Here is a 24,242-nt window from a genome sequence, read left to right as displayed (position 1 = left end):
TCTCTCTCTCTCTCTCTCTCTCTCTCTCTCTCACACACACACACACACACACACACACACACAGATGCATACGCTGAAAAGGTGAGCAAAGGGAAACGTCTGGGACTCACAGCCACGGTAGCTTTCTTCCCCTTTAACCCTGGAGCGGGGAGGAGGGGGAACAGGCGGCTCCTGTATCCGAATCACTGTTGCTGATCTCGAGAGTGGGGAGGTGGTAGCAAACTGAGGCCAGGTCGGCCTGGAATTTCCCCTTGTGCCTCCCTGGCGGTGCCAGCAGATTCTTCTTTCCACGGTCCACCCTCCATCCACAAGTCAAACACGAGTTTGCCGTCATACGAGCTGACTTGTGTTCTTTTCCACGGAGAACAGCCAGGTTGGGAGGGTGGTTTTTCTTTACTAGATGCGACCCTGTTCTTGGAGAGTCGTTTTTTGGTTTTTTGTTTGTTTTTCTTAACAGCGTGGGTAGCTGTGCCGAGGTTTACCTCTGCCCTCTGTTCGAAATTTCTTTTGAACAGATTAATAGTACGGAAGTATTGCTGGGGAGATATTTAGCTGATTAGGAAAACAGACCTTCAGAGACAGACGTTTAGCTGCATTTACATAATGTGTAAATTATTTGCATCTCAATGATGTGCTAGCGGCTCCTTATTTATAAGCCCTAAGCCCGTGCTGATTGGAAATGAGCCCACCTAACCCAAGAATATCCAATAGGGCCTTGGTGGGGCTTCACCTTTCTAGCTTTGTAGGTTACGCTAACATAGGGGCTCTTCTCACCTAAAAGAATACAGGTTTTGGGCTTCCCTGGTGGCGCAGTGGTTGAGAGGCCGCCTGCCGATGCAGGGGACGTGGGTTCGTGCCCCGGTCCGGGAAGATCCCACATTCCGCGGAGGGCTGGTCCTGTGAGCCATGGCCGCGGAGCCTGCGCGTCCGGAGCCTGTGCTCCGCAACGGGAGAGGCCACAACAGTGAGAGGCCCGCGTACCGCAAAAAAAAAAAAAAGAAAAAAGAAAAAAGAAAACAGGTGCTTCTGCCCCCTGCAGGTTCTCTGTGGCAGAATATACTTTGTGACGCCCTCGTCCTGCCCCCCAGGAAAGGGACTTTGCTGATCCTTGTTGAATGCTGTGCCATTTACCCCCGCTTTGTCCATCATCTCCCGGAATTTCTTCCTGCTTAGTAGGCTCCAGTCCCCTGTCGCATCCCCACATAATCCCTTGTTATTCTTTATGTGATTTTCTTGAATCCGACCAGTGTCTGGGAGCTTTCCATCTTGGTGACACAGGGCTTGCTTTCTGGAAGACAAGAAGAAGGCGGAGGAGGAGATCCGTGCCTACTTGCCCTCACTGCCTCTCTCATAGGTGCCTCTGGGCTCCTGCGTTTCTGGACCCGGTCTTCTCTGGATGGGCTTTGGCACGGGATTGACATGTGACTGGCCTGATCAAGAAGACTGGCTGCTTTTGAGGGCAGAGTGGTTAATCCAGCCAGAGCTCAGGCCAGGAGACCGGTGCAAGGAACTGGGGATCTGCCTTGGGTGAGAAGATGGGCCCGGAGGCCAAGTTCAAGCCCTCTTTGCCCTCAGACGTCTAGTTTGTTCAGCACGGCGAGGGCCGAAGCTACAGGGGGCAAGGCAGTGACGTGCATCCTGGGGGGTCTGCGTGGTGGAAGGAAACGTTCCTGAGCCCCAAATGCTTCAGAGAATTAGTGGGTCGAGGGGATTTGGGGTTTTAGAAGCAGTGGTGGCGAGGCTGAAGGGGAAAGAGATTGAGGTGGTGTGGTTGGTGGAAACGGCCCCACACCGGCAGTCAGGAGATCTGGGTCTGCACCCCGGTCCCTGCTGCTTTGTAGCTGAGGAGTCCTCATCCCTAGCAGGATCACTCAGTCTCTGAGTCAAGTTTCCTTACTTCAGGTCTGACCTCTCTTGGTTGCTGATGACGGGGATCAGTTAGACTAGGTGGAGCCAGAGGGATTTTTATTGGCTCGCTGGTGGGGAGGGTAGTACTGGGAGTTCATGGGAAAAGGGGGAGCTTCACGAATAGGCATCAGGTCTGGAACAGGGAACATGGCACCTCTGAGGTGACTTCTCCACCCGATGTATTTCCCTTGTCTTTGCTGACGTGGCCAGGCTCGAGTCCATGGGGCAGGGTCCATGGGCATTATGTGTAGACCAAGGACTTTGATGGGCTGGCTTGAATCATAAGTCCATCCACGCGCTGACCACTGTGGACTGGACGCTAGAGCAGGTTTAGGACTGGGTGTTGGGTCTTCCCTGTCTGAATTCTGAATCAACAGTAAGAAGCAAAGGAGGCAGATGGAAATAACAATTTCACTGTCATTACCAGTGAAGGTTAGGTTAGAGGCATTGGTTTTGTATGCAGCAACAATGGGATTCATGATGTTGAATGCAGAATTAGGCAGACTTAGCCACCAATCACAGACACATCTGTGGAGCCACGTGGGCCCTGCCCCACCCCCTCCGTAAGACTTGCCACATGGGGGATTAGACCAGAGACATGTTACCTGTGGGTGCCCTGGCACTCAAGGGAAGAGGGAGGGGGCTGAACCATGCATGTCCGTCCCCCCAGATTCATCTCTCAGGAAACTCACTTCTTCCCCACAGGAGGTGTGAAGGGCGGGACAAAAGGCCAAGAGTATTTAGGGAAAATTCCTCCTCCTGGACCAAGAGGATAGAGAAGAAGCATTACACACACACGCACGCACACACACACACACACGCACACACACGCACACTGTAGGCTGTCAGTTACAGGAAGGGGGCGGAGCTGGGGATAGTGGCTGAGCAGCTATACTTGGAAGGAAGGATGTTGGGTAAGATAGGGTTCCTTACCTGTAAGATAGGGTTCATACCTCCTAGAGCTGCTTCTAGGATTAAAGAAGATAAAAAGTTCTTCCAGGTCATTGAACATCCGGGGCCTTGCAGGGTATACAAGAAACACTCGGTCAGTGATAGTTGATCCTGAATCGGGGAGCAGAGGGGGTCATGAAGCAAGAATCAGCTTCGTCCTGGGCTGCTGTGTGTCACGGGGCCGGGGGGTTGGTGATTATATAAGGTTTTGAGTTTGACTATCCTGCTTTTCGGGTTGGCATTTACTGTTCATGGAACTGCTCTCCCCTCCTTCCCCCCCCCCTTTGTCTCCTGGGGAGGATTAGGTTGAAGTAGTGCCTTCTGTGAGTGGGTAGTTAGGATAACACCTCTAATAGGGTTAGTATGCGAAGTATTTAAGTAACCTCCTCTGTGCCAGACACCGTGCTGGGCACCGTGGATGTAACTGTGAGCAAAGCTCAGGCCCAGATACGAGGCGATGGCCTTGCAAACAGACAACAAATAAATGATGAACGGGAAAAATGTTCAATATGATGGAAACGTAGGCTGCAGAAAGCACCCCTGCTTAGACACATGTTCTTTTTCATATACCGTTTAAATCGAGCCTAAGAAGGAAGGGCTCAGAAACCACTCCTAAAGATAACATTTACATCACAGAAGTCTCAGAACAAGAAATATTGGCCCTTTTAAGTTCCACCAACATTTGGCCAATTGTAAACTGGTGATTGATCGTTCCTGTCCAGCCACCTTTCATGATTCTAAACACCAGACCTCGCTGGAGGCCTGGAAGTTAATTGGTTGTACTTGACTTTAAAATGATTTGGACAGTAAGCACATCTTTTCTTCTGACAGGAAAAGGAATCTTGAGTCTGTATTCTTTTTTTTTTTTAATTTAATTTTGCTTTATATTGGAGTATAGTTGATTTACAGTGTTGTGTTAGTTTCAGCTGTACAGCAAAGTGATTCAGTTATACATATACATATATGCGTTCTTTTTTAGATTCTTTTCCCATATAGGTCATTACAGAGCATTGAGTAGAGTTCCCTGTGCTATACAGTAGGTCCTTATTAGTTACCTATTTTATATACAGTAGTGTGTATGTGTCAATCCCAATCTCCCAATTTATCCCTATTCCCCTCTTTCCCCCTTGTTAACCTAAGTTTGTTTTCTACATCTGTGACTCTGTTTTGTAGATAAGTTCATTTGTACTATTTTTTTTTAGATTCCACGTATAAGTGATATCATATGACATTTGTCTTTCTCTGTCTGAGTTAATTCACTCAGTATGACAATCTCTAGGTCCACCTATGTTGCTGCAAATGGCATTATTTCGTTCTTCTTTATGGCTGAGTAATGTTCCATTGTATATATGTTTGAGTATGTATTCTTTTTTTTTTTTTTTGCGGTATGCGGGCCTCTCACTGTTGTGGCCTCTCCTGTTGCGGAGCACAGGCTCCGGACGCGCAGGCTCAGCGGCCATGGCTCACGGGCCCAGCTGCTCCACGGCACGTGGGATCTCCCTGGGCCGGGGCATGAACCCGTGTGCACTGCATCGGCAGGCGGACTCCCAACCACTGCGCCACCAGGGAAGCCCCTGAATACGTATTCTTAGCTCTCTGTTCGGCTACTGGAAACTCTGCATCGTGCGCATCTCGACCTCTAGCAGCTGACGGGAATCTGGTTGAGAACCTCTGATATGGGAGAATGTATTATGATATGGAACGTATTTACGATTTATTGTTGTGTAAAGTCATGTTTCAAAATAGTATGATTCAATTAAAAGATGTGTGTGTGTGTTTGCATTTATCCACACACAGTATAAATATAGAAAGGATTGTTAGGATTTTTAAAAGGTGGTCACTTCTGGGTGGTGAGTGGTTTTCTGTCTTTCTTTGTGCTCATCATTATTTTGTATATTTCCTATAATGGATGGGAATTTGGGTATTGTCAGAAAATATTTTAAGGGAAAATAGGGCTTTTACTTGAGGTCACAAAAGAGGTTGATTCCCCAGGGGCAAATGAACTTGCTGCTCATTTAGAGCACGTCCTTATGTTATGAACGGTTGGAATATGCTGTCCGTGAAACTCATCTGGGGGAATTTCTTGGGCTAGAACAGAGTTCTAGAAACTCTGGCACTGGAAACAGCCGCTCTCTCCTACTCACCAGGGGTGAGTGGTCATTTAGGCCAGCTGTGTCAGAGGCTGTCTCCAGAAGCATAGAAGGTTCGTGCTGGAAGGGGCCCTGGAGTCTGTCTAATTCAGCTCAGTTACACTTGGAAGAAGCAAAAATCTTGAGCGGTTGGGACTTTCCTAGGGTTACGTGTAGAGCACTGGAGATAGAGTTGGCATGAGAATTGTCTACCATGGATTCCGTTCATTTCGTTGTGTCTTTCTAAAGAGTGAGAAAAATATGGTGCAACTTTAATGTAGAATTAGACATTGCAGACTTAGATGTCTGAGGACGCGAATCTCTCCCTCCCTCTCTCCGCCCCTCTCTCCCCTAGCTACTTGGCCCCTGAACCCCTTGAGCATGTTTGGGACTCTCCCTTCTGCCCCATCTCGCAAGTCTTGGTGAAAGACAGAGCCTGGCTTTCAGGATAGAAGCTGGACTTCCAGCCTGTCTGGCAGCTGGAGGTGACCTTGGCTTGGCCAGTTAGATGGACCTGACGGCAAAGGGAGCAGTGTTACAGCAGGAGTGGCCAGCATTTTGGGACATTGGGGATAAGGGTGCCACCCCGAGGGCGACGTGGGGGCATTTTGTGGGTGGATCAGGAAGTCCTGGTCTCCCTTGGCCCTGTCTGGGTTCCAGGGTGGGTTCTGTGGCCTTCCTGGGTTGGTTCCACGAGCCCCTCCCTCGGGACACTTCCAATGAATGAGTTGGTTTCTGTTGCCCAGCACTGGGGACTGTGACCAAGAAACACTTCCTACTGAAGCCAGACATGGACTTACAGTCTCCTTTGCATCCGGGTCAAGCCCCAGCTCTCTGACCTTCTTGTAGCAAAGACAAAAAGCAAACCCTAAATCTTCAGGCCTGTGCTTGTCTTCTTTTTTTGTTGTTATCTCCAGCGATTATCCTGTGATCCAGCATCAACTGTTTGTATCCCGAAAAGCAAAGAAAATCCATAAACCAAGAAATATTTATGGAATTTTAGTCTCACTTAAACCTATTTAGAAGCACCATGTTTTCCTTTCAGTTTTGCGGCCTTTGACAAAAGAAAGATTTTGTTTCCCATTGTGGTTTGCAGAATGTCATGCTGTTTGTTAATATTGGCAGTGTGGATACTCTGTTGATTATAGAAGCTAAGAGTTTTCGTCTATCCTGTCATGTTTTGATTCCTGGTGACCAACTTCTAGGATAAAAGAGGAAACGCTATATATATAAATAGACAGAGGGATTATATTCATTTAGACCCTATATAGTCCCTGTCTATAGACCCTATATCAACTTAGGCAAGATGAGTGAGTGTCTTGGTTTGAAGGAATTTATTTTTCTCTCAGTTCTTCTGCTGGTGATTGAATTTCCTTACGATGACCCATATCCTCTTGAAAAAAAAAAAGAAGGATTTTTATTTTATGTAAGGAAATGATGGTTCCTATCAAGATAGTTCAATTACTTTTCATCTTCTAGTCTTAAATTCCTTTACCTTTCCCACTGCGTGTTTGGAAAAAAGTCATATGACTCTTTAGGTGCCCAGCTATGACTAAGGGTCAGATATATCTCTGTCTAGTACTTTGAGACACCAAATTAGGCAGTAGTATTTGGACTAAAGTACATTTAAAAAAATATTTATTTATTTATTTGGCTGCACCCAGTCTTAGTTGTGGAAGGCGGGCTCCTTAGTTGCAGCACGTGGGCTCCTTAGTTGTGGCATGCGAACTCCTGGTTGCAGCATTCATGTGGGATCTAGTTCCCTGACCAGGGATCGAACCCGGGCCCCCTTCAGTGGGAGTGCAGAGTCTTATCCCCTGCGCCACCAGGGAAGTCCCTGGACTAAAGTAAATTTAAGTACAGAGGTAATCCCTCGACTCATTCGTAGTTGGGCAGTCTAAAACATTCATTTTTAGAGTGTAGTCTGTATCAGGAATATGTTGGGGTGAGCGTGAAGGGACATATGGCTTGTACAATGCAGATTCCTGGGCCCTTCTCCCATAGGTTCTAATTCAGGAGCTACCGGGATGGGGGTGGTGGTGGTTCAGGAGTCATCTTTTAAGAGCCTCCACCGCGCACAGCAATGGATGTCTTCATTCCACACTTGGAGATACAGTGGTCTTGGCTACGAATGTTTATCCTCAGAATTAGAGGAGATGGCAGGGTGGCCTTACGTCAAAGGTGAAAGTGACACAAATGACTATGAAGTTCATGTTAGCAGTTGGACACAAGCCTGAAATAGGTGCTGTCCTCTTGGACGATACCTCCTCGACCTGGTAATTTACAACCGTATAAGTCAAGTGAGGAGCCCCCATGTTTCCCGGAGAGGTTGAGAGTCCTCTGTAAAGCTCTTATAAGCAGTCTTCAATTCTCCAAAATGCCCTTTCTCTAATGAGGGGGCTGGAACTCTTTTGAAGCAAATGTCTTCTGCTGGTGGATCCCTCAGTAGTTACGGAGGTCTCTTGCCCACCAGGGTGTTTGCACTGAACACAATGTGTAGGGTAAGCTAAGAAGAATTAGAGGCAGCTCTGGAGTCCACTTGGGATTTATTTTTGGAGAACAGTTAATTCATCAGGAATGAGCTCATGTTGATAAGGCGGTAGAAGAGCTGACCTGGTAGGTGGACGTTTTAATCTTATTGGAAATCTTGGTTCCGTTGACCGAGAGTAGAAATTATTATCTTACTTAGCTATTTGGAACAAACAACGTTTTAGTGGGTGGTTTGCTTAATGGATGAGAAATCTTTAGCTAATAGTGAACCCATTTCTTCTTCTGATGTACATTTAATTTTTTACCAATTACGCAGACCTACTTGTTTCTCTGTTGTAGCAAAGCAATTGCGTATTCATAAGCATCAAAGCTAAGGCATGGATGACTTTCAGGGCCTGGAAAATATGTACTGACTGAAAAGACAAGGGAATCTAATCAGCCTTCTTACACAGACAGCATTTCACCCTCTGACAATCGTGTGGATTGAGATTATTAGAATGATAAATGGAGAAATCTGTTATAGTTAAAAAGATTGTAAATAAGGTTTTCATTATGTTTCTTAAACTCCCGTTGCGTCTCTGCCTAAAGGTTAGTAACTAAGCAAAGTAAATACTTCAGTTGGGACTTCCCTGGTGACGCGCTGGTTAAGAATCCGCCTGCCAATGCAGGGGACACGGGTTCGAGCCCTGGTCCGGGAAGATCCCACGTGCCGCGGAGCAACTAAGCCCGTGCGCCACAACTCTTGAGCCTGCGCTCTAGAGCCCGTGAGCCACAACTACTGAAGCCCATGCACTTAGAGCCCGTGCTCTGCAAGCAAGAGAAGCCACTGCAATGAGAAGCCCGCGCACTGCAATGAAGAATAGCCCCCGCTCGCCACAACTAGAGAAAGCCCGTGTGCAGCAACGAAGACCCAACGCAGCCAAAAATAAATATATACATTTACAAAAAGAAATAAATACATATATACATACTTCAGTTATCTTTCCATGAAGTTTCCTTGGTCTCTAACAGAATCTTTTCCTACCCTGGATTATACGTGACCCATGTAGTGCATCATTGAAAGAGTTTTTCACTGAGACGAGTGTGTAGCTGCTTTCAGAGGAAAGTGCAGTCGGTCTGCCCATCTTCTCCCCGCCCTAGAACTTGGACCCTAGATTGGGTAAGTAGGACTGTTGGTTAAAATGCAGGATACCCAGTTAAATTCAAATTTCAGATAAACAATGAATACTTTTTAGCATAAGTATATCCCCTGCAATATTCGGCATATACTTATACTGAAAGTTTCTGTTTTATCTGAAATGCATATACAACTGAGCACCCTGTCTTTTTATTTGCTAAATTCAGAAACTCTAGCAAGGGTCCTGTCCACATTAGATTTTTTTGCTATACAGGCAGACCTCGTTTTATTATGCTTTGCTTTACTGAGTTTGCAGATTTTTTTTTTTAAACAAATCAAAGGTTTGTGGCAACCTTTCATCGAACGAGTTTTTAAATTTTTTTGGCTGCGTTGGGGCTTTGTTGCTGCGCACGGGCTCTCTCTAGTTGCGGCGAGTGGGGGCTACTCTTTGTTGCGGTGTGCAGCCTTCTCATTGCAGTGGCTTCTCTTGTTGTGGAGCATGGACCCTAGAGCATGTGGGCTTCAGTAGTTGTGGAGCACGGGCTCAGTAGTTGTGGAGCACAGGCTCAGTAGTTGTGGCGCACGGGCTTAGTTGCTCAGCGGCATGTGGGATCTTCCCAGACCAGGGCTCCAACCTGTGTCCCCTGCATTGGCAGGCAGATTCTTAACCACTGCGCCACCAGGGAAGTCCCTCGAACAAGTTTTATCAGCGCCATTTTCCAGCAGCATTTGCTCACTTTGTGTCTCTGTGTCACATTTTGGTAATTCTCACACTATTTCAAACTTTTTCATTATTATTCTGTTTGTTAGGGTGATGTGTCATTGGTGATCTTTGATGTTACTGCTACAACTCACTGAAGGCTCAGATGACGGTCAGCATTGTTTTAGCAATAAAGTATTTTTAAGATATTTTTAAGACATGATGCTGTTGCACATTAATAGGCTTCATCGTAGTGTAAACATAACTTTTATATGCACTGGGAAACCAAGAAGCTCGTGGGACTCGCTCTATTGCGTTATTGGCTTCACTGGGGTGGTCCCGAACTGAACCCATGGTATCTCTGAGGTCTGCCTATATGCTCTGCTGCATACAAGAATCCCAGGGGTGTGGGGGGACAGAAGGCTAGGGAAGCAAGAGAAGCTCTCAAATGTCCTCTGCTTTTGAAAAGAGTGGTGTTTCATACGATCCCAGGGGGAGTGGGGGAGGGGGCAGGATGGATTGGGAGTTTGGGATTAGCAGATGTAAGCTATTATATCAACTATACTTCAGAAAATAAATTAAAAAATAAAAGTACACTGTCTGCAAAAAATTAAAAAAAAAAGAAAACAGTTGTGTTTGAATATTGAGAGAGAAAATTAGCTTTTGGGGCCATACCAGGTAGCGGTCTAAATCAAGCAGATAACACTTCGGAAAAAAATTTTATTTTATTGATGTATAGCTGATTTCCAATGTTGTGTTAGTGTATGCTGTACAGCAAAGTGATTCAATTATACACACACACATATATATTATTTATCATATTCTTTTCTATTATGAGTTATCACAGGATATTGAATATAGTTCCCTGTGCTCTACAGTAGGACCTTTTTGTTCATCCATCCTGTATATGATAGCTTACATCTGCTAACCCCAAACTCCCAGTCCATCCCTCCCCTCCCCTAACCCCGCCTTGGCAGCCACAAGTCTGTTCTCTATGTATGTGAGTTTGTTTCTGTTTCAGAAGTAAGTTCGTTTGTGTCACATTTTAGATTCCATATATATGTGACATCATATGGTATTTGTCTTTGTCTGGCTTACTTCACTTAGTATGATAATTATATATATATATATATATATATACATACACACACCCCACATCTTCTTTATCCATTTATCTGTCAGTGGACACTTAGGTTGTTCCCATGTCTTGGCTATTGTGACTAGTGCTGCTGTGAACATAGGGGTGCATGTATGTTTTTGAATTAGAGTTTTGTCCAACACTTATTTTTTTTAAGGGCACTCTGCCGTCTTGAGAAATGTCAAAAAGGAGTTTAGCAAATGGAGGCTGAAATTCCAGTGTGACCAGGTGGTTTCATCCGTCTGATGTGTAATAATACCTGCTGCTCCCAGCTCCATCTCATTACTCACTGACACACATAAGTGGATCACAGGAAAGTTACTCGTATCTATAAGGAAAAAGCTAATCATATTCTCATTCCTTAAAGAGGCCTTGTTCGGACAGAGGACCTTTCACAAAAGAGGAAAGTAATACGCCTGGAACGATGAAAAATGTTCAATTTCACTTGTAGTCAAAGAAATACAAAGGAAGGGAAATGTCATTTCTCCCATAAATGAATACACTTATTTTTAAATGAGAAATACCCAAGCTGACTAAAAAATGGCATGATGAGAACTTGCAAACTCTGCCCAGGGGACTATAAATGGCGTGGCCTTTCTGGAAATTAATTAGACAAATACATCCAGGCCCTCTGATCGGCATTTCAGCTTCTGGGAACTTTGTTCATTCAGATCTCTGATTGTTTATATAGGTTAAAGATTTTGCAGTGATATTTATAGGGAAGAAAATTTAGAAATAGCCTAAAGGCTCAATGGTGTGAGAATGTAAATAGTACTTTGTACTGCTTGAAATGCTTATAAGGGTTTTTAATCATACGGCGGAAACGTTTGTGTTACGTTTAGTGGGAGTAAAAATAGTCAGCAGTTGTATAATATGATCATCTCAGTTATGTAAAACCACCTGAGAAAACTTGGAAGGACATACACCAAACTCTAAATTTTTTTTTTTAGCTGATGGGATTTCAGTTTTCTTCTGTTATACTTTGAGGTTTTCCAAGTTTGCTTAAATATGCATTTATATCTTTAGAATCAGAAATGAGGTTATTGGAAGGAGAGTTGTATTGGGGGTACTTGCCCAAAGGAGAGATGGATTAATGGCTGACCAGCCCTGCCTTGACTAGTTCAACCCACTAAACTTATTAAATTGATGACATTTAAATGAATGTCCTGCCATTGGTTCTATGCCAGGACTTTACACTTGCAGCCTAGATGTCGGTCTTTCCAAGGGGTTCCGGAGGATCTAGGGACACTCCTGGGTGGGTGACCTTGTAAGGAATTTCTCCCAGGAAAGGCGTGAGCATCGTTTTTCCTTCCCTCTTTCCTCTGTCTCTTGACCAACGATAGACTGCATTATATCACACTCTACTGCACCCCCAGCTTCCCTGTTCCTGACAGTTGAGGCACGTTTCAAGTGCCCACGGGGTTCTAAAGACAGCATTTAAGGCAAAATATTGAAGCGTCAAAATCTGCCCCACCCTCCTTGAAAATCCTTTTTCTTTCTTAAACCACCAGGACTTGCCTCCTACCCCCCAAGATCAAAAGCCAAGAATGAATTTGTTTTGTTTTTCTCTCCATTTCCACTGACGCCTCTCCTTTCTTGTGAGATCGAATCCAAAATTAATTCCAGGAGGTAGTACTGGAAGGTGGAAGGGGAGCCATGGGTCAAAGAAGGGAATTTTCTGTTGTTTCTTTTCAAATGCATCTATCTGCGTTTGCATTTGTAAAACACATGTGTGATACAGCTCCGCTGTGGTTCAATATTAGGAAACCAATTTTTGGCTGGCAGTTACTTACAAGCAAGCAGGGAAGCACCTGAAAGATTTAAGGATCTTTGCACAAAGATTCCCCATCCACCCCCAATTGCAATAGGAATTTTCCCTCATGTGCTAAGCTCTGTCTCCTGGGATAGGTCAGCCCTTTAACATGTTCCAGCGGTATGTATGAATCATGAAGCTGTAAAACAGAGAACTGGTTCGTGAAGTCAAGCAGTACTTTCCCCGGGTGGGTGGGTGCCCATCCGGGTGGGAGGGAGCCGAAGAGTGCGCCCCCATGTGGCAAGAGAGAAGCACTGTATCTTTTAGCATCTGGAAAAGAAAGAGCGACCGCTCAGGCTTGAATAAAAAAGAAATGGTTTTGCAAATGATTGGCTTGGAACTAAGCAAAAATGCCTTCGAGCCATTAAAAGCTAGAGTCCCAGAGGCTAAGAAATTTGGAAAATATTTCTGTAGTTTTAAAAGAAACAAATGGAATATGAAACTGTATGTTAAGATGTATATAACCAGGGAATTCCCTGACGGTCCAGTGGTTAAGACTTGGGCTTTCACGGCTGTGGACCCGGGTGCGATCCCTGGTTGGGGAACTAAGATCCCACAAGCCGTGTGGTGTGGCCAAAAAATAAAATGAAATGTATCGTATCTGTAAGGAAATAGCTTAAAATATTTTTTTAATATTTTTTATATTTATATAGGAAAAAATAAAATTCAAAGGAAGTGTACCAAAAAAAAAAAAAGTATGTATAATCAATTGTGATAACTAACATGAATCGTACTTTTCAGGTGCCAGGTTCCGTGCCAAGTGCTTTACATATAGTTTAGTCCTCGTAACAGCCTTCCTAAGTAGATATGGCTATGAAACCCATTTTACTATAAAGGCACTGAGACACAGATACAGCATTTGCCTAAAGCCTTTATGGCTAATGATTGACAGAGTCACAGCCCCACGGTTGACAGAGCCATATCTCCAGCATCTGTTCTCTCTACCACGTGCACTGGCCGCAAATGTGCGAAACATCAACGTGCACATGCTGGACGAGGGGTAGGAACAAGCGACAGTCAGTGTATCGGGGATATTGGTGACTCTTTCTGGGGAACGGTCTTTCACGTAGTTATATTTACAGCTTTACAAAAAGGAAACGGTATGAGAATTGTGGATAGGTTTAGAGACAGAAACAGGCTGTAGTTTTGAATGTCTCCAAGCTGAAGCGTCTTCTGCCAAGATGGGGAGAACCACGCTGGCTCTTCCTTGAAGTTCCACGTGGCTGCTGAGAAGGGCCTCCTCCATGGGCCTTGCTTTCTCTACGTGCCAAGGTTGATGTAACCCATGTTGAGTAGTTGCTTCACGTTCAGTGTTTCAAATTCAGCCTTCATTATATAAAGGAAGTTGTGCCAATCCCACAGCTGATGGAGGAAACAGAACCAAATTTCTCAGCAAACATTGCCACACTCATGTTGGTAATTGAATTTCTTCTCCCCGAGTTATTCTGATTCTCTGGGAAACAAGAAGGAAGGGGAAGGAAATATAAGTGAATGGATCCTCCTGTTTCCCTCTTTTGATCAGCCTTTGGATTTTGTGTGTGTAGACTGCATAGTGAATATATATCGCTCTTCATTTTAGGTTTTATAGCAGGGGTTTAGAAAGAAGGAGTTTTTCCAGGGATTTGAAGCTTTCTGTGTTTAGCAGATGAGGATTTGCCCGTTTGCGCTAATTCAACCGGATGATCTCCAGTGATACCTTGGGGACATTTTTAAAGCTCTTGTGGCCGGTGATCTGTTAATTCGCGTTGCCGTTATTCACCGGAGGCCTGAGCTTCCATCACTGGGCCTATTGGATTTGGCCGGTTACATCATCGCAGGGACAGCAAACATCCTGTGTTCCTGCTGAGACGCCCCCCCGGGTTATGAAACGAAGGTTACCGTGGCATCTATCTAGCAAGATGCGCTCAGTCTGACGACCTTGAATCCATAAGGATTCAAACATTATTTTTAAATCGTCTGTGTATTTTTTTTTTGCTGGAGGGAGGAGTGTAAGCTCCACCGTACTTTCAAAAGCATCGCTGATCCCAAATGGTTTCGAGCCTAGGATCTAGAGACATCAAGGCCTTTCACTTCAAGGGGTGGAGGCTTATCCCCTCCCCGCCCCTTCCCCGGCTTGTGCCCACCAGACCTGGCTCTGTTTTTGCCATGCAGTATAACATGTTGGTACAAGAATCACATCCCTTGTTTGAGGGAGAAGAGCGCGGGGAACAAAAGGTGTCCAGTAAGGTGACCCGGTGATTCAGCGGGAAGAGTGAGCTTCGGATCGGTCTGTCTGTTCTCCTGCGGTTCTCATTCTCAAACTTAGCGATGGGGTGCCTCTCCCGGAAGCATGAAGTGGGGGACGGTAGGCCGAACCCCAGCACTGGGCCCCTTCTTTCTGTGAATTCACAGACGCTTGAGTTTAAACTTCTTAAAAATGTTTTTTGACGATGGGCAACCTTGAAGCCTTTCCTTTCCACCTTCCCGAAAGGATTGTAACCCTGTGTCGCGTGCTTGGTGTTAATAAATACTTCCTGCTTAACAGCTGCTTTACACTTAAAACAGTAGGTCTGCTGGGTTAAGAAACAGCTTTGCCTGAAACGTTTTCAGGTTTGTGTACGAGCAGGTGTGATTGATTACAGATACGAGGTTCCCTCTGAGCCTTTTCTGCCTTTTCTGGTGTCGTGTAGTGCAAGCTCACTGGACTCTCTCCGAGCTAAACCTCTGGGGTTTCAGCCTCCTAAATGTCACTGCAGAGACTCGCTCGTGACCCTTTTTGGCGAGCAGAGGGGCAGGTAACCACTCCACCCCCCACCCCTGGTCAACCACGGGGCCCAGGTGAAGAAGTGGCTTCTGGAGGCAGAGGACCCAGCTTGACTCCCGCATCCATCTTGGACCGGCTGTGTGACCTGGGACCAGTTCCTCCACCTCTCTGTTCTTCAGGTTCCTTGTTTGTTAAAGGGGGTGGTCTCCACTTCATGGGGCTTTTGTAAGGATCGAGGGTCAGTTGAGAATAAGTTCTTGGCATCACCCCTTCCCGGATGTCGCTGATGAAGTTTTTCATTTCTGAACCCGACATCGGGTGTTCCTTCCCTAAAATGTCCTTCCTCTTTGCCAAATCCTACTCGAAAAATGCCCAGACCTTTCCCCTCCCAGGAAATCTCACGGGTGCTTATCACTCTGGCAACACCCCTAACCCCGCGCCAGGCCTCCTTTAAGCGGTCCCTTTGTCCACGGCGCTGGTATTTTACTAGATGCTGTGCAATGGCTTAAGCAGCCTTTCTGGGAGAGACAAGGGTATTCGTTACTGGGGATGCATCCGGACTCTCTGTAATGATTTTTTTGGACTGTTTTTCCTCGTTGCAGACTCATTCGTGGCTGTTACCAAACGGTGGGTTATTTAACTTTCTCAAGTGCATCAGGCGTTCATACCCTCCCATTTCCCACTAGGAGAGGCAGTGACATCAGTTTTCACACCTCGGGACCCCAAGGCGAGGCGTGCATCCTCGTCCCGGTTAATAACTCTTTATGCCTCTCGATGTTCCTATTAAACGCGTGTTTGGTGCTGGAATTTGCTGACGGGGCACCCATCATCTCCGTTGTTCTCTGTGCATTATTTGCAGGAAATTCAGAGTCGCATCCTTTTGTGACACTGACAGAAATCAGTCTAGCCTCCCGCGCTTGTTAGAGAGTGTGAATTTCTGTCCCTTAGATTTACAGGAACGTACTCACGTCTTCCCTGTCTGTCCTCTCTTAAATTATAAAATCCCAAAGGGAGGAGATGGGTTTTTTTTGTTCCTATCAATGCCCACTGGAGAGCATCCAGGTCAGGGCCGTGTGTGCAGAGGAGGTCCAGGGAATCTGTGGTGTCCACTGACTGGTCCAGGAGACAGCTGAGCTCCCTTCATCACCACTCGGCTTCCTTCCTACACGGCACTTGGGCCTGTTTGCTTGTGCCTTTAGTGTCTATGGGCTTGAAATCCCACATGTTTTGTTCAGTTCCACGACCAGCCTCTGCAGCCCGAGTCATCAGGTTTTGTCAACGATATAAGAACACCCGTGTGTGCACAGAAGCACACACCTATGCATGCACACACAAAGACGGTCTGATATCTGAGGCAAGAAAGATGGTACCCAGCGGTAATCCCATGCATGTACACACACACACACACACACACAGTATAGATGCCACATGGTGAATATTTAGCTTCAGCTCGTGCAAATATTGTCTAGGAGGAGTTGTTGCTATCCCCTGAGACAGCTGCATCCTCCAGAGGCTGACGACCCTGGCATTTCAGAGGATCGATAAAAGGCCCCTTCTCCCCAGTGGGTCTGAGATCCAGCTGTTTCTAAGAGAACCAGCTGGGGAGGAGTGAGTCTACCTGCTCGCTGGCTCTCTCTTACTGTTCAGCCTGCACTGGCTTGATCTGAATCAACAAACACATAATGGCTTTTCAAAAGAAGTGGTTTTTTCTTTTCATGTTTTTGGCATACAAACCGTATTCCACTAAGATAGGCTCATCCGGAAAGGGAATCAAAGATCTGATCCAGTTTATAGAATGAGACCCTGGTCTTGAAGCACCTGAGGGGGTGAGAGATAACTGCCCTTTTCTTGCTTTACTTCCAGGAGTAAGGAGAGGCCGCACCAAATGCCCGGGCTCAGGCGTAAAGGCTCAAAAGTTTCTTAATTTGACTTTGGGAAAAATTTTCTGCAATTTTCAGCTTAGAGATGAGAATTATTTTGCTTGTGAAAAATTTGTCCCTAGAGAAGGGAAGTAGTTACCACGGAGAGTTCCCTCCTACCCCTCAAGTCGGCTGGACCCCATCTGAGCAGAGCCTCAGTCAGGCTTCTGCTGTTTCCCCCAACCTGGGGAGCCATAAAATTTATCTTTCAAACCAGGACACTTTGGGGAGTGAAAGGGGCCACTAATAATCCCCCTGGGGTAGCAGAGCCAACACTGGGCTGTAGGGTTGCCCTGTCCTGTGGTGGATGTCCCAGAGACAGGCTCTGGTGACCTTCTGTGGCATCTGGGTCAGGCTCTGCAGGTTCAGATGATGCAGGGACGCTTGTCTCCATCTGTGTCCCCAGGTGTTTCCCTTCCTCTTGCAGGAAGCCTGTCTGAAAGATCCTTCCTTTGCTGTGAACCGCAGCCTGGGTTCCCTGCCTCAGTCTCGGTCCTGTGTTTCAGATCCAGGCAGTTTGCCTCCATTAGGGATTAGCAAATAACCCAGGAGACCATGGGTGTTTGGCATAATCTGGCCCTAAGAAATGACACTTTTCAAATATATACCCAAAGGGGAACTTTATTTTATTTTTATTTTATTTTTAATTGAAGTATAGTTGATTTACAATTTTGTGTTAGTTTCAGATGTACAGCAAAGTGATTCAGTTATACATACTAGTATATCCTTTTATCCAGATTCTTTTCCATTACAGTTTACTACAAGACATTGAATATAGTTCCCTGTGCTATACAGTAAATCCTTGTTTATCTATTTTGTATCTGGTAGTGTGCCTCTGTTAATCCCATACTTCCAGTTTATCCCTCACCCCCTTCCCCCCAAAGGGGGACTTTTACAAGGAAGGTAATCTCATGAAACCCAAGGGCTGGGTACCTTAGTCGGCCCATGAGGGTCAGAATGTCCTATGGCACCCAGGCTGCCATTTGTCTGTATTTCTGTCTGTCTGTCTCTCTGTCTGTCTGTCTCTGGCTGCGTGGTTTCCCATCTCTGCTTGTCTCTGTACATCTGTTACCTTCTGTCTCTCTGTCTGTCTGCCCCCTACTCCCATTCGTGCACGTACGTCGTGGCTGCCCTTATATCACATGACCTTTCGGATGCAGAGCCCACACTGGGGGTCACGTGGTCCTTCCCCATTCCCGTCCCCCATCCCTGGGGAGAGAATCTACTTGGCTGAGCCTGGCATCCGAGTTGGTTCCCCCTGAGTCAGTGTGACCTGTAGAGCAGGGTCACCTCCTGCAGGAGGGAGGGGACGTGTGACAGCAGCCACAGTCCACACATAAGCACTTTGTATGGTCTGAGCACTTTGGTGCAGCCTCTCATTTAATTCTCACAAAACCCTTGTGGCATAGGTTCTGTTCTTACCCCATTTTATAAATCAAGAAACTAAGGCACAGAGGGGTTAAATAGCTTGTTCCGCACCACACGGCTGATGAGAGGCTGAGTCAGGAAGAGAGCCAGGCAGCCTAGTTCCAGAATCTGTGCTCAGTCCTGCTTCTCTTAAACAGGCAGTGTTAGGATGCCCCATTTTCATCTCTTTGCCCTTTTTTTTTTTTTTTCGTTGATAAGTCCTGTACTCAGAGATAACCGTGGCTTACTATTTGACATTTATATTTTCAATCTGTTTTCAGTACATACACATAAATTTAAACAAAATTGTGCTATCACGTTCTATATTATAATTTTATTTTTATTTATAATTTTATTTTTTATTTATAAATTTTATTTTTATTTATTCTATATTATAATTTTTCCGTTTAGCAACATATTATTCAAATTTTTCCTAACATCTTTCTTGGAGTATACTTGCTCTACAGTGGTGTGCTAGTTTCTGCTGTATAACAAAGTGACTCAGGGCTTTCCCGGTGGCGCAGTGGTTGAGAGTCCGCCTGCCGATGCAGGGGACGCGGGTTCGTGCCCCGGTCCGGGAAGATCCCACATGCCGCAGAGCGGCTGGGCCCGTGAGCCATGGCCGCTGAGCCTGCGCGTCCGGAGCCTGTGCTTCGCAACAGGAGAGGCCACAGCAGCGAGAGGCCTGCGTACCGCAAAAAAAACCAACCAAAAAACCCCAAAGTGACTCAGCTCTACATAAGCATATATCTTTTTACCCTGTACATTGGGCACTGAATGTCTGTTCAAGGACTGATTGATGAATGAACGAGTAAGTGAATGAATGCAGGCGGGGAGGACTAGGCAGAAGCACACACGGGCCCTCAGGGAGTTAGGAAATAGACCATTTTCCAGCCCTGAAAGCTTCCTCCAGCTGCTGCTTGTCCAAGTGCTGACGTGCCCGTTTTCAAACTACTCTCTCTTTCCATCCCTCTCTTTTTTGCTCAGACAAGAGTGAGAATGGCGAGGCATATCAGCGGAAGAAGGCAGTGACCACCGACCTTCCAGAGGGCCCAGCTGCCCCCGTGCTGTCTCAAGGGAACCCGGTGCTGCCCGGCGGCAGCAGCTGGAGGAGGATCGTGCTACTCATCTTGGCCATCACCATACACAACATCCCAGGTGAGGTCTTGCCCCGAGCGGTCCAGCCACGGGTCTGAGGGTGAAGTGACTCTGTCAGCTCAGTTGCCTGGCTGGAAAAGGGGCTTGGGCAATCGTGAGGCTGGTCCTTTCTCGAGGGGGCATGGGGGAGGGAGTGCAAAACTTTCTTGAGTTTATTTTTTGGGTTACCGGCTCTGGATCGATCACTGCGTGTTAAAACTTCTGGTCCCAGTTACCGCAGACGATTTCACTCCAGTTTCCACCTATGAGTTCCTTTCTTCACATATTTGATACCAAGTCGTTTGGGCATAAATTCATAGCTGTTGCCCGATCGCTGTGGCTTGCACCTCTCGTAAACACAGAGTGTCTCTGGTTCTTCTTAATCCTTTTTAAAAGTATTGAATTCAGTACAGTTGTACACTGATGTTTGCCTTACCTGCTTTCTTCACGGGGACATCTTTCTGAGATGTCATTACCGTTACCGAGTCCAAGCTTGTACTCCTCACCACGTGACAGGTCAATAAATCGAGAGATGAGTTGTTGGGGTGAGGGATAGCGACTTTATTCGGAAAGCCAGCAGACCGAGAAGATGGTGGACTCGTGTCCCAAAGAACCATCTTGCCTGGGTTAGAATTCAGGCTTCTTTTATACTAAAAGGGGAGGGAGTAAAGTCAGACATTTCCTGGTTCCGGTCAGACTCCGGAGGGGGTGTGTTAATTTCTTCCTCCCTGCAGCCATTCACAGGTGGGCCTGGTCAGGATGTCTCCTCTGAGCTAAACAAAGGTATTTTCTTGCCCATTACCTGGGAGGCAGGGTTCCCAGAGATGGGCCATTATGTATAATTTGAGCTTATAGGCCACATCCCTTTAGTGGTGAATTTGTAACAGAATACAAAGGTTCTTCCCTATTACATTACCAATCCTTTCCTTTTAACATTTTGGAGTAATTTGTTTTGTGTCTTTGGATTTATTTTAGTCGATTGGTGTTCTGTTTCAAAAATAATATGTTTTATATGGAGTAACTAGAAAAGACAGATAAGCGTAAAAAAAGAGTAAAGATATTATTAAAAAAACAAATTGAGAGACCCTGAGGATCTCCTTGGGTTACATTGCGGAATTCCAGCTCTACTACTTAACTAACTAGTTTATCTTGACAAATGACGTGAGCTCCCTGAACCTTGGTGTTCTCATCTGTGAAGTGGGCATTATGCTACCACTGAGATATCTGGGATATTATTTACAAAGTGAGCTATACCAATTTTGATAATTAAAGAAGATTTTATATATATACAGTACCTGGGCCACTTGAGCACTTGAAAAGTGGTAGCTGTCATTAGCGTTAATAATACTCCCGACTCCTTCAGTCTTGTGTTCTTAAACATTCTGATCCATCTTTCATAGTTTTGGAACTCAAGTCTGAGTGACAACCTTGCTCAGGGAGCAGCCCCAGGTGATATATTATCTGAGTCCTTGCAGAGTTCATAATGTCAGCCTGTTACCCCAGTACAGGAGCAGAGACTGGACTAGGCATAGCTTTTGCTAGAGGTACCTATCTCTCCTTGTAGCTCTTATAGATGTTGCTCTGGTATCTTCTGGCTTCAGTACTGTGGAAGCGAAGGCCACGGCCAAACCGAGTTTCTTCCCCTGTGTGTGCCTTTTGCTTGTGCGGTGAAGACTTCTTCTGGTCATCTTTAAGGAGTGAAAATATCAGCATGTTGTCTGTTGCAGTGTACATAGGAAATCTCTCAGAACATCTTGTCTAATCACTCAGCTGAGATCTTCCTCTAGATGAGAAGCCTTTTCCTCTCTTATTTCTATCCTGATCTTAGGAATTTCTATCATAGGATCGTATAGGCCAATTTGCTCCCAGTTTTTGTCAGCATCTGTTTCCCTCGCATTTTTCTCTTGGCTTTTTTCCCTTTGGGTTCTGAGTCAACTATTTTGGTTGTTTTCCGAGAGCTTGCTATTCAGTATGTCTTGAGATGATGTCTTACGTGGGACCCCAGCACACAAATCTGACCAAAGTGGATTTGCCTGGGTGGAAGGATCTGGTCATACTCACCCCCAGTATGTTAAAGAGCTTATCGAGAGACCAGGGTCTCTGCAGCGGGCACAGTTCCAAAACCTCCACGGTCACTTTCAACCTGTTAAATGCTAATCATTCAAGAAGAGAAGTTACTTAGGCCGTCTATTCAGTCATAATAGTTAGCGGCTGTCTTTCTGCCATTTAAGACTCCTTCTTTAACCAGCTGAAAAAGAATAAAGGTCTAAATACAAATAGATGTGTTTCTGAAGGCCCCCCCGGGGCTCAGTCCCAGAGTCTCAAGCTTCTAACTTCAGTCTAAAGGGAAGTTCACTCGCCCACCGTTGCCTTCTGACAGCTTCGTGCCTTTTGATGAGAACCGTTTCAAGAGCTTGTCTGTCGCCAACTTATCTTTGAAAAAGTCTCTTCTTTAGCGCTAGCCTTCATGGTTTATTAAAAATTTAACTAGAGCTTTGATGTTCCCCGAGACTCTGGGTTTAAAGGTAGATTTTCACAGCAACTAAATGGATAATTGATTTTTTTGAAGTTTTTTTGTCTTGGCTGGTTCAGTTATGTATGTCCTGGGGATGACATTTTGTTTAAAAAAACCTTTTTTTTAAAATGTAGGAGTTAAAAGGAAATCTTATTAGCCCGTGTGCTGTCTCCCAGAGGTTTCTGGAGCGCGAGGACCCACATGCAGACATGAGCGCACACCCAAGGCACTTGGCTTCATATTTTAGACACGTGTGCAAGGATAAATGAGTCCTGAAACTTCTGTGGTTCACAGTGCCCCCAGGAATCTGCTAAGAGCTATGGACCCTCTCGTAAGAGAAGGTTGCACGCAAACCAGTTACCAGGCAGTTTGGGGTATTCACAGATCTCACGAAGTCCACCCACGGCTCCAGAGCAGGAAGGAACCCCTGCTTTAGAGAAACAAACTGTCCAGCCGTGCAAGGACTTGAAATGTTTCAGGAGGAAAGGGTGATGCCCGATGGAGGCCAGCAGACATGAGCCCTGCTCACCGGCGAGTGGTGGGTTCAAAGGCTCCCGAGGATAGGGGGGGCTTCCCCCTTCACCAAACGTTCCTTCTATGGCTCGGCCCGGGGAGCTGAGTCCTTTGGAAAATGATCTCCCAAGGAAACGGCATGTTTTCTGTGAAAGCAACCCCACTCTGTAGCCTTGGGAGCACACTGTCTCTTAACGGGCTTCTCCTGCCATGTCATACAGACTCCTGGGCTCGGAGCCTTCCAGGGATTTCCGGGCTTTCGGAAAACAGGCTCCCTCTCTGTGTCAGAGTGGAATTAAAAATCAACCAGCCATGGAGTTCCCACTAATCTCTTTTCATGAGTAGCTTACGGTCTTTGTACGTGAGAACGTTAGATTTAGAGCTTAAAGGGATTCTAGAACTTATCTCATTTAAGCACTGCTCCATCAGAGAATTTGGTGGGGTTGGCAGGGAGGGCGGGAGGGGGGGAGGAGGCGTGTGTGTTAATTATCCCTGTGGTTCCTTCCAGCTCTGGCACTGGATGATTCGGTGAGAAAGAAGACAAGTAGTACATTGTTAATTTCACTTATTTCACAGTGTCATCACTCGTTTCTGGGTGACACCTCCCTGTATCCTGTGTCTGCCTCTGTCTTGATAGTTATCACTCTGAATGCAGTTATTTGAATGTATCTGTTTCCCCCCATACATGGAGCTTCTTGCAAGAAGACCTGTGCCGTCTCGTTTTTGGAACCCATGTTACACTTCATATTGAAGCACATTATACATTCCGGCTCCGGGGATGGCTGGTGCATTCGGGGACCTGGCCTCCTTTCTAGGAGGGGAGTCAGGTGTCTCAGTTTCCTATCCACCTTGGCCGCCAGGTGGGCTAAGGGACGCATTTAACTTCTGTGGGTCTCTGGGATACATTGGACTTTCCTTGCTGTTTGACGTGATTCATAAAGTTCCATAGAAAAAGAGGCTGGGTAAATCGCACACTTTATATTTACCTCTCATCAGAGCCAGGGGTCAAGTTTGCTTTGCTGGTGTGACTGTGATGCAGAGAGAGCTGGAGGTCACTGCCTGTGTCTCTAGAACAGCAGGACAGTTGATTTTAATTGTTTGGCTTGTCCTCCTGACGGCTCCTGATAGGACCCCATTTCATGGCTTTAAATGAGACGCTTGACGTTTTCATCAGAAGTGATTTTGTTTGAGGGAACAAAACCCCACAGATTTATACACTAATATGTTAACAGTGGTTGGTTATTCTTGGGCTTATGGAGTTAGAGGATTACGGCTGATTTTTATTTCCTTCGTGTTTTGTGAGATTTATAACTCTACTTTTCTATAATGAATATTTATGATTCATGTGATCAGATAAAAATGCTTTTTGTTTTTATTTTATTTTTTGTATTGAATTATAGTTGATTTACAGTGCCTTTTAAATTAATTAATTGATTTTATTTTTGGCTGCATTCGGTCTTTGTTGCCGCACGTGGGCTTTCTCTAGTTGCGGCGAGCGGGGGCTACTCTTCATTGGGGAACACGGGCTTCTCATTGCGGTGGCTTCTCTTGTTGTGGAGCATGGGCTCTAGGCGTGTGGGCTTCAGTCGTTGTGGCACATGGGCTCAGTAGTTGTGGCACGCGGGCTCTAGAGCACAGGCTCAGTAGTTGTGGCTCGCAGGCTTAGTCGCTCTGCGGCATGTGGGACCTTCCCAGACCAGGGATCGAACCTGTGTCCTCTGCACTGGCAGGCAGATTCTTAGCCAGTGCGCCACCAGGGAAG

General features: G+C 45.9%; 1 protein-coding gene across 5 annotated transcripts in view; it reads left to right on the top strand.

Moving 5' to 3' along the window:
* Nucleotides 1-24,242, top strand: part of SLC39A11 (solute carrier family 39 member 11) — a 423,926-nt gene that overhangs the window by 266,968 nt on the left and 132,716 nt on the right. For all 5 annotated transcript variants that reach the window (XM_024760939.1, XM_024760936.1, XM_024760937.1 and 2 more), the window contains one exon: nt 19,303-19,473. In XM_024760939.1, coding sequence (XP_024616707.1) covers nt 19,303-19,473 — 171 coding nt within the window. The remainder of the gene's footprint in view (nt 1-19,302; nt 19,474-24,242) is intronic.

This window comes from Neophocaena asiaeorientalis, unplaced genomic scaffold (assembly GCF_003031525.2).
Source record: "Neophocaena asiaeorientalis asiaeorientalis breed wild unplaced genomic scaffold, Neophocaena_asiaeorientalis_V1.1 scaffold30, whole genome shotgun sequence".
Taxonomy (NCBI): Eukaryota; Metazoa; Chordata; class Mammalia; order Artiodactyla; family Phocoenidae; genus Neophocaena; species Neophocaena asiaeorientalis.
The sequence above is the reverse complement of the archived record's forward strand: the minus strand, read 5'-3'. Positions and strand labels throughout refer to the sequence as shown.